We start from the raw sequence: 10510 nt of genomic DNA, 5'->3' as shown, positions 1-10510 counted from the left end.
CATGGTGCTGTGTGGAGACTTGGGGGAGGTGGAGGGACAGGAGGGGCAGCTGGGGGCACGTGTGTCCTGCCTCTGACTCGGGGAGCCCAGGTTTCCCCCAGCAGCTCCGTCTGCCTCCCGGCCTTGGTTTCTCAGGATCGCTAAGACGATGTCATCACTGTGTCTCCTAGCCTGGGTGGGGCCATCTATCTTCCTTGCAGCTGGGAGAGTCTTCGACTCATTCTGGGAGAAGAGGTCCAGCTTGGTGGTTAAAAACAGAAACCACCATGCCTTGGGTTCAAATGCCACCTCTGCCATGCACTGCTGTGTGACTCTGAGTGAGTGACTTTGCCTCTTGGGACTTAGGTTTCCTTTTCCGTAAAATGTGATGCTACTAACCCCTATGTCATGGGACTGCTCTGAGGATGACATGAGTTAGTACTTATCAAAGACTTAGAGCAGGGCGTGGCAAACAGTGAGTACTCAATAAATATGCACTTTGACTATGAGTGGTCCACCCCCATGGGTGGGGCTGTGCCTGGTATCCCTAGGAGCAGGGTGAGGACTCTGGAGACCTGTCTGACTGTCCTGCGTCCCTGGTTGCTGGACCCAGTGTGCATGGTCCAGGTTGGCGTCTTTCTCAGCCTGTCTTCCCCCGTCTCTCCAAGGTGCATGCATCTGTGTGTCCATTCGTGATGCTCAGCTCATGCCTTTGGTCCGCACTGACACCCCTCAACCCGCACAGTGGACATCCTTCACCTGGCGATGGGAGGCTGGGCTGCCCGCCCAACACCAGAGGACCACAGGTGCCCAGCGCATGCGAGCGGGCACACAGCTGTTGCAGAGGATGAACGGGGATGTAGAAAGAGGAGCAGTGGCCAAAGCAGAGGTGATTGAGGAGGTAGACAGCCATGCAGCCCAGCCGGGAGAGCACCTGCGGCCAGAGGCAGGGAGATGAGTCAAAGGCAGTGGAATCTGGAGCCAGAGACTTCATCCTACCTAGAGAGGCATGGATGCCTGGGTTCAAATTCTGACTCTGCCATCTGCTGGCTGTGTGCCTTGGGGCAGCTTACTCAGCCTCTCTGGGCATCAGTTTTCTCACCTGTAAAATCATCAAAGTTCAACCAGGAAAAAAAAGAAAACCATTCTAGGGTGAGGGACAATAGGAAGGGTGGTATTCCAGGATCCCTGGGGGGGATTAAAAAGAAAACCCTTAGCTCACTGCCTGGCACACAGTTGGCACTCAGTAAATGCTAGTTCTTCCTATGATCCCCTCCACCTAAGTGGATCTATCAACTTGCTCCCAGATCATGGCCCTTCTCTGTTTAAACCCTGCACCCCCCATCCGCCCTCCCGCCTGCACATCTCCCTGCCCTTCCCCCCATCACTGGCCCAGCCACCCTGGTCTCCTCGATGTTATTTCTCTCTTTCTTTCTATTTATTTATTTTTTGATGTGGACTTTTTTTTTAAACATCTTTATTGGAGTATAATTGCTTTACAATGGTGTGCTAGTTTCTGCTTTATAACAAAGTGAATCAGCTGTATGTATACATATATCCCCACATCTCCTCCCTCTTGCATCTCGCTCCCACCCTCCCTATCCCACCCCTCTAGGTGGTCACAGAGCACCGAGCTGGTCTCCCTGTGCTATGTGGCTGCTTCCCACTAGCTATCTATTTTACATTTGGTAGTGTATATATGTCCATGCCACTCTCTCACTTCGTCCCCTCCCTGTGTCCTCAAGCCCATTCTCTACGTCTGTGTCTTTATTCCTGGATGTGGACCATTTTTAAAGTCTTTATTGAATTTGTTACAATATTACTTCTGTTTTATGTTTTGGTTTTTTGGCCCCGAGGCATGTGGGATCTTAGCTCCTTGACCAGGGATCATACCCGCACCCCCTGCATTGGAAAGAGAAGTCTTAACCACAGGACTGCCGGGGAAGTCCTCCTTTTTTAATTATTTGGCCGCACCATGCAGCATGTGGGATCTTAACTCCCCAACTAGGGATCAAACCCGAGCCCCCTGCATTGGAAGCACGGAGTCTTAACCACTGGACCGCCAGGGAAGTCCCTATTCTTTCTTTTTTTTTTTAATTGAAGTATAATTGATTACAATGTTGTACTAATTTCTGCTGTACGGCAAAGTGACTCAGTTACACACACACACACACACACACACACATATATATATATATATATATATGTATTCTTTTTTTATATTCTTCTCCGTTATGGTTTATCCCAGGAGATTGGGTATAGTTCTCTGTGCTATACAGTAGGACCTTGTTGTTTATCCATTCTAAATGTACTAGTTTGCATCTACCAACCCCAAATTCCCACTCCATCCTTCCCCCACCCGCGTCCCCCTCAGCAACCACAAGTCTGTTCTCTATGTCTGTGAGTCTGTTTCTGTTTTGTAGATGGGTTCATCTGTGCCATAGTTTAGATTCCACATATAAGTGAGATCATATGGTATTTGTCTTTCTCTTTCTGACTGTACTTAGTCTGATAATCTCTAGTTGCATCCTTGTGGCTGTAAATGGTATTATTTCATTCTTTTTATGGCTGAGTAATATTCCATTGTATATATGTACACATCTTCTTTATCCATTCATCTGTTGATAGACATTTATTTTGTTTCCATGTCTTGGCTATTGTGAATAGTGCTGCTATGAACATAGGGGTGCATGTATCTTTTTTTTTTTTAAATAAATTTATTTATTTATTTATTTATTTATGGCTGTGTTGGGTCTTGGTTTCTGTGCGAGGGCTTTCTCTAGTTGTGGCAAGCGGGGACCACTCTTCATCGCGGTGCGTGGGCCTCTCACTGTCGCGGCCTCCCTTGCTGCAGAGCACAGGCTCCAGATGCGCAGGCTCAGTAGTTGTGGCTCATGGGCCCAGTTGCTCCGCGGCATGTGGGATCTTCCCGGACCGGGGCACGAACCTGTGTCCCCTGCATCGGCAGGCGGACTCTCAACCACTGCGCCACCAGGGAAGCCCACATGTATCTTTTTGAATACTAGTTTTGTCCAGGTATATGCCCTGGACATGCGGGATTGCTGGATCATGTGGTAGCTCTATTCCTCGCTGTTCTTTCAATGCACCAAACTTGTGCCTCTGCCTCCGGGACGTTGCACCTGCTGCGCCCTCCACCTGGACTTCTCTTCCATCCACCCTTCCCAGAGCTCATTCCAACTCATCCTTCCTTCCTCAGAAGCACCCCCAAGACAAATTTCACTGTCCTGGTAGTCTTTCTCCTAGCATCCTCATCTCTTTCTCCAGGGTCTCATAGCAATTTATCGTTATGTCTCTTTGGGGGGTTGTTAATGTTCCTCTCTCTCCCAGAACATTCACTACCTGAAGGCAGGGACTCTTTCCGTCTTGTTTATGGCTATAACCCCAAGAATCATTACAAAAGCTAACACTTGCCAAACCCTAACACCCTGCCGGGCCCATGCTGCTCACCTTTGAGGAACTCCCTCCTCCCCACAATGCTGCAAGGCTGGAACCATTAATATCCCCATTTACAGATGAGGAAACTGAGGCTCAAAGAAGTCCCTTGCTTGCCTAAGACTACGCAGCTGCCGAGGGGCCTGCTAGCCCTTAGAGCATCCTTGTGCCGCCCTGGGACAGTTGCAGCTCTGGATCCCAGGTCAGGGGTCCCCTCTGCTGTGTGCAGTGTGCACGGCTGTATGGGGCAACTGAGGCAGCTGGTCCAGGGCTGTGCAATACCACCGAGTTGTCTGGATTCAATGAAGGTTTGCTGAATGGATAACAAGCCAAGGGGTCTTGGGAACTGACACCCTGGTAAGCATGGTGTCAAACACTTTGCATGAGTTCTCAACTATTATTAACTCCCTTTTGCAAAGGTGGGACTTGAGGCATAAAGAAGGAAAGCCACTTGCCCTGTGTCACACAGAAATCAGCAGCTGAGGCAGAAGTTGAACTTAGGTACGCCTAGCTCCAAAACCTGGGCCATAAACAACACATGGTATGAATTATCAAAGCCTTTATGGAGGGGCTTCCCTGGTGGCGTAGTGGTTGAGAGTCCGCCTGCCGATGCAGGGGACACGGGTTCGTGCCCCGGTCCGGGAAGATCCCACATGCCGCGGAGCGGCTGGGCCCGTGAGCCATAGGCCGCTGAGCCTGCGCATCCGGAGCCTGTGCTCCGCAACGGAAGAAGCCACAACAGTGAGAGGCCTGCATACCGCAAAAAAAAAAAAAAAAAAAAAAAAAACCTTTATGGAGCGCCAACTGAATGCAGCTGTACGAGTGCTTCCCTTACCCCTCTCATTCAGGCTGCCCAATAGCCCTTAGGAGGCAAGTACTACTATTATTCATTCATTCATTCATTCATTTAACAAGTACTTAGTGCCCACTGTGTCTGCCTCTGCTCTAGAGCAGGGATGGGGATACAGAAGTGAACAAGACATAAAAATCTCTGCCCGGGCTTCCCTGGTGGCGCAGTGGTTGAGAGTCCGCCTGCCGATGCAGGGGACACGGGTTCGTGCCCCGGTCCGGGAAGATCCCACATGCCGCGGAGCGGCTGGGCCCGTGAGCCATGGCCGCTGAGCCTGCGCGTCCGGAGCCTGTGCTCCGCAACAGGAGAGGCCACAACAGTGAGAGGCCTGCGTACCGCAAAAAAAAAAAAAAATCTCTGCCCTGGTGGAGCAAACATTCTAGTGAGGGAGATAGATGGTAAATGCAACTACAAAATCAATTTCATTTGTTAGGTGATGATGTGAACTACAGCAAGAAATAAAGCAGAAAGGGGGAACATTTTAAAACAACATCTGAGTAAAAACCTGGAGGAGGTGAGAGAAGGAACCATAGAATGTTGGGGGTGGGGAGTGCTAGAGGCAAAGGGAACAGCCAGTGCAAAGGACCTGAGGTACACATAATATTGGTGTGTCTGGAGAAAAGTAAGATGGCTGGTGCGGCGGGAGGAAAGTGGGTGAGGGGGAGAGTGGGAGGAGGTAAGGGCAGGAGATGACAGGCATTTTGTGCAGGGCCTTGTAGGCCACAGGAAGGACTTGGACGTTCACTCTGAGTGAAGTGGGAGCCATGGAGGGTTCTGAACAGAGGAGGGAGGTGATCAGACTCAGGTGTTCCCAGAGGCCCTCTGGCCACTAGATGGAAAACTAGACTCAGGAGACAGGGTGGCCACAGCAGAAGCTGGGAGACCAAGATGGCAGCACTCGCATTGGCCCAGGTGGGAGATGCTTATGCCCCATCTTACAAGGGAGAAAACTGAAGATCAGACACATTTAGGTGAAGGATGCAGGGCTGACCCCAAATCTGTCTGGTGCCACAGCCTGTGCTCTATCAACACTGAAACCCAGCCCTCTCCTTCCCCTACTTGAGTGAAGGGCACAGCTTTGCACATCTCCTGGGCCACTTCCTGTGGGTCCAGTGGCAGAGACAGTGATGGCCACATCCTGCCCGTGCTGCATCCTGCCGGTCCCCAGCTGCCCAGTTTTCTGCAGGCCCAGGAAGGCCTTCCAGCTGCCAAGGGCAGAGGATGGCACCGGGAAAGCTGGGGCCCCTTGACCCAGAGACTGGGTCTCATTGGCAGCAGCCTGGGGCTGAGCTGGGAGGCCTCGGGGTCCAGGCCTCCCTGAGCCTGTGGGCAGCCAGGCCCCACTGAGCAGGCTCAAGAGAGTGGTCAGCTGGCTGAGGATCATCTGTTTGTCTGTCTTTCTGTGTGTTGGTCAGTCTGGGACTGGGCTCAGGGTCCTGGGCAGCTAACCCTGCTGTCTGGTAGGTGGAATCTGTGCTCTCTAGATCCCGCCCCCCCCCTTTTTTTTTTTTTGGCTGAGCTGCGTGGCTTGCAGGATCTTAGTTCCCTGACCAGAGATTGAACTGGGTCCTAGGCAGTGAAGGCGCTGAGTCCTAGCCACTAAGGGCACCAGGGAACTCCCTCCAGATCCACCTTTTTTGTTGTTGTTTGCTTTGTTTTGTTCTTAATGTTTATTTATTTATGTATTTTGCTGTGCCGGGTCTTAGTTGCAGCATTCAAGATCTTAGTTGTGACATGCGGGACCTAGTTCCCTGACCGGGGATCAAACCCTGGCCCCTGCATTGGGAGCGTGGAATCTTAACCACTGGCCCACCAGGGAAGTCCCCAGATCCACCTTTAATGGCTTGCCCCCAACCTGGGTAGCCTGGGAGGCACCTCTGCAAACCCACAATGGGGAGGAGAGTAAACCCCTTACCTGCTGGGTTCCCACCCCTCCCCCTAGCCTGGCACGGGATCTGGGGGCTGGGCTTGCAAGTTTGTCGGCTGCGGAGACCAGGAAGGAAAGGTGGAGAGGCAGGGGCTTAGGGGCACAATGCTGAATGCCCTAAGGGGCTCCTTTCCCATCAGGGCCCCATTCTTCCATTTAGCAAACTCAGACTTTGCAGTTATGCTTCTCAGGCTTCAAACTCAACACTGAAACTTCCTGGTTATGCAATCTCAAGTCCCTAAACCTCTCTGGGCCTCAGTTTCCTCTTCTGTAATATGGGGATAACAACAGTCCCTACTTGGGGGAATTCCCTGGTGGTCCAGTGGTTAGGACTCGGTGCTTTCACTGCCAGGGCTAGGTTCTACCCCTGGTTAGGGAACTAAGATCCTGCAAGCCAAGAGGCACCACCAAAAAAAAAAACAAAAAATAAAACAGAAAAGCCAGTCTCTGCTTGGTAGGGTTGTTCTGAAGACTGGAGATGATTTATGTAAGGAGCTTCAAATAGAGGTTGGTACACAGTAGCACCATGAATAAGCTATGATTAACACTATTGCTGTTGTTTTTTTCTTTGGCATGCATTAGAGGCCAGGAATAATTCTGAGCCCTGGGGATACAGGAGGACAACACAGAAAATGGGTCCTCGCTGCCACAGACAATGTTTTCTACATTGTAGAAAACAGACAACACAAGATAAGATGATTTCAGAGTCTTAAGTGTTACGAAGATACTAAAATGGGATGTGCCTGGGATTCCCTGGTGGCGCAGTGGTTGAGAGTCCGCCTGCCGATGCAGGGGACACGGGTTCGTGCCCCGGTCCGGGAAGATCCCACATGCCGCGGAGCGGCTGGGCGCGTGAGCCATAGCCGCTGAGCCTGCGCGTCCGGGGCCTGTGCTCCGCAACGGGAGAGGCCACAACAGTGAGAGGCCCGCGTACCACAAAAAATAAATAAATAAAATAAAATGGGATGTGCCTTAGAGGAATCGGGGGGGGGTTTCTGACCCCAGGGTGGTCGGGGAAGGTCTTTCTGTGGAAGTGACATTTTTGCAGAGACCCTAGGTGTTGTGGGAACAGCCCCGTGGGGAGTGCTGGTTGGAGTGCTGGAAGCACATAAACAGCCCCGTCCCAGGATTTGGGGCCCTGGAGGCGCCTGGGGGTTCCAGTCCTGGCCCTGGCACCTGCGCGGCCCCCACCTCACACCCAGGTGAGGAGCTGTAGGCCCCGGGGCCCTGAGATGCTGCAGAGCCGGTCCTTCCCGTGCCCCCCGGAGCTGCGAGTGCGATGGGGTGCGCTTGCCCTCTGGCGGCAACTCTCGGGATTGCACGGCGACCGTGCCCTGAACAACTGCCTCCCGGACGTCTCACCTAGAGGTGCGCGGGCAACTCCCACTGACCCCACTACATCCGAGCCCCTGAGCGTCCCCCAACCTGCCCTTCCGCTGTCCTCTAGACCCAGCTAATGGCAGCGCTGTCCAGCCAGGTGCTGAGGCTCCAAACTTGGCAGCATCTTTAAGCCCCCTCTTTCTCTGACTCCCCCCCCTCCCCAATTTGATATGACTGCAAGTCCCTTCCACTTCAGAATCCACCCAGAATCCGCCCATTTCTCACTCCCTCTTCGGTCACCAACCTGGACATAATCCTCATTATCTCCCACCTGAACCAGTGCAGTCCCTCCACCCTGGTACCCAGCTCCCGCCTCCTCCCTCCCTCAAAGTCTATTCCTCCGACAGCACCCAGAGGGCTCCGCCGGGAACCACCTCACTGAGATTAACAGCCAAAATTCTTCCTGAAGCCCAGCAGGCCCCACCCTGTTTGCTCCCATCACCACCCCACCCTCGTCTCTCCGCACTCTCTCCCCCGTTTTCTCACTCCCTCCAGCCACGCGGACTTCTTCTCTCTTCCGTAGACTCACCCAGGCATAATCCCATAATCCCACACAGTTGTTCGGGGCTGCGGCACTCTTGAAGTTTCAACATGGAAAATATAGATAAGAAAAATGAAGTTTAAAAAATTGCACAAGAAGGTGCTGACGTTTTGGGGAAGAGGGATAAGAATTTACAGGTACAATTTTTAAAAATTTATTTATCTATTTATTTTTGGCTGCATTGGGTCTTCGTACGTGCTTTTTTCTCTAGTTGCAGTGCGAGGGCTTCTCATTGTGGTGGATTCTTTTGTTGGGAGCACGTGCTCTAGGCGGGCGGGCTTCAGTAGTTGTGGCTCACGGGCTCAGTAGTTGTGGCTCACGGGCTCTAGAGCGCAGGCTCAGTAGCTGTGGCGCACGGGCTTAGTTGCTCTGCAGCATGTGGGATCTTCCGGACCAGGGCTCGAACCCGTGTCTCCTGCGTTTGCAGGTGGGTTCTTAACCACTGCGCCACCAGGGAAGCCCCTACAGGTACAATTTAATTATGTTTGCACACTGAAAAGAGCAGCAGGATTCTCCCGTTGGGGAGGGACATTTAAATAGGCAGATGAGATTGGGGGGGCGGAGGGGGCGGTGTCCCTTTAGAATTTAAAAATTCAATGCAAAAAAAAAAACCTTAAGAAAAAAGCACAAATGAAAGCAATCAATACCTTTGTTCTGCCCCTTGTTTTTTAAGTGATTTGGGGCATTCAAGTAAGTATAGATAAAAATAGATAAAATATATAATAGGTATGGATAAGTATATAGTAATATATATATAAGTAATATAAATATATAATATAGAGAGATAAAAATATAACAAACACCTCTGTACTCATTACCACAGTTAAGAAATAAAAGATCACAGATATGAGAGAAACTGACTCTATACTTGTCCCTAATCCCTGAATTTGCCAATTATAATCCTCAGGCCTGTATTCATAGTTTTACCGTATATGTGTCCATTCAGAAAAGATACATAAAATTGTTTTGTTTAAAACAATATACACGGTATCTGAATGTATATATCCTTTTAACTTTCATCTGTCCTGCCCTTCAGTATTTCACTGCACATATATACACCCCAATTTTTTTCTCCATTATCCAATTTTTTTTTTTTTTTTTGCGGTACACGGACCTTTCACTGCTGCGGCCTCTCCCGCCGCGGAGCACAGGCTCCGAACGCACAGTCCCAGTGGCCACGGCTCACGGGCCCAGCTGCTCCGCGGCATGCAGGATCTTCCCGGACCGGGGCACGAACTCGCGTCCCCCGCATCGGCAGGCGTACCCTCAACCACTGCGCCACCAGGGAAGCCCCATTATCCAATTTTTTAACCATCACAAACAATCCTGCAAAGAATATTCTGGAACGTAGCTTTTTTCCACCTAGGTTTTTGCACTTACTCTATCTGTGAGAGTTTGCTCCTTATCAGTGGTTCACATTCGTGGCTGCACATTAGAGTCACTTGTAAATGAGGAATCGATGCCCAGAATCTGCTGCAAATCAATTACTACATTGGAATCTCTGGGGATGGGACCCAGGCAGTGGTGTTTTAAAAAAAAAGCACCTCAGGGCTGCTGTGAACCCATGGGCTGCGTCGTTATATACAGCAGTAGATCTCAAGTTTGAGCCCCACATCAGCATCACCTGGAAGGCTCTCGCACAGATCTGATTCTGGGATGGAGCCTGAGAACCTGCATTTCTAATAAGTTCCCAGGTGATGCTGCCACTGGCCTGAGGACCACACTTTGAGAACCATGACACAGAGAACGCCTTTATTCTTTTTTAACATCTGCATAGTATCTCACTGTATGGATAGTCAGTAATTTCTTTGACAAGTCCTCTATTCTCAGACATTTGGGTATTTTTCATCTTTCATTACTACAAAAAAAATTGCCCATTGTAAGTCAACTATATTTCAATTTAAAAAATTTAATTGCCTACAACAGAATATCATTCAGCTATAAAAAGGAATGAAGTATTATATTAATATGCTAGGGCTGCCATTACAAAGTACCACAGACTGGGGGTCTTAACCAACAGAAATTTACTTTCTTACAGTTCTGGAGGCTAGAAGTCTGAGATCAAGGCGTCACCACAGTTGGTTTCTTCTGAGGCCTCTCTCCTTAGCTTGTAGATGGCCATCTTCTCCCTGTGTCTTTACACGGTCTTTCCTCTGTGTGTGTCTGTGTCCAAATTTCCTCTTTTATAAAAATACCAGTCATGCTGGATTGGGGCCCACCCTAATGACCTCATTTTAACTTGACACTTTTTTTACATATGGTCACGTACTGAATGTTAGCACTTTAATATATGAATCTTGGGGGGACACAACTCAGTCCATAACAAGTACTGATACATGTTACAGTATGGATGAACCTCAAAAACATGCTAAGAGAGACC

At 50.1% G+C, this 10510-nt stretch overlaps 1 protein-coding gene across 1 annotated transcript; it reads right to left on the bottom strand.

The window, feature by feature from the left end:
• Nucleotides 1-611: 611 nt before the first annotated feature.
• Nucleotides 612-5736, bottom strand: DAND5 (DAN domain BMP antagonist family member 5). The gene is given in 5 exon segments (XM_022558266.2): nt 612-731; nt 733-835; nt 837-913; nt 5342-5411; nt 5413-5736. Coding segments are annotated over 5 exon segments (552 nt in total). The 5' UTR covers nt 5667-5736; the 3' UTR covers nt 612-683.
• Nucleotides 5737-10510: the final 4774 nt, after the last annotated feature.

This window comes from Delphinapterus leucas, unplaced genomic scaffold, assembly GCF_059928025.1.
Source record: "Delphinapterus leucas isolate spDelLeu-1000000601 "Yukka" unplaced genomic scaffold, BTC_Dleu_Yukka2 spDelLeu_asBTCV2_sq25, whole genome shotgun sequence".
Lineage (NCBI taxonomy): Eukaryota > Metazoa > Chordata > Mammalia > Artiodactyla > Monodontidae > Delphinapterus > Delphinapterus leucas.
The sequence above is the reverse complement of the archived record's forward strand: the minus strand, read 5'-3'. Positions and strand labels throughout refer to the sequence as shown.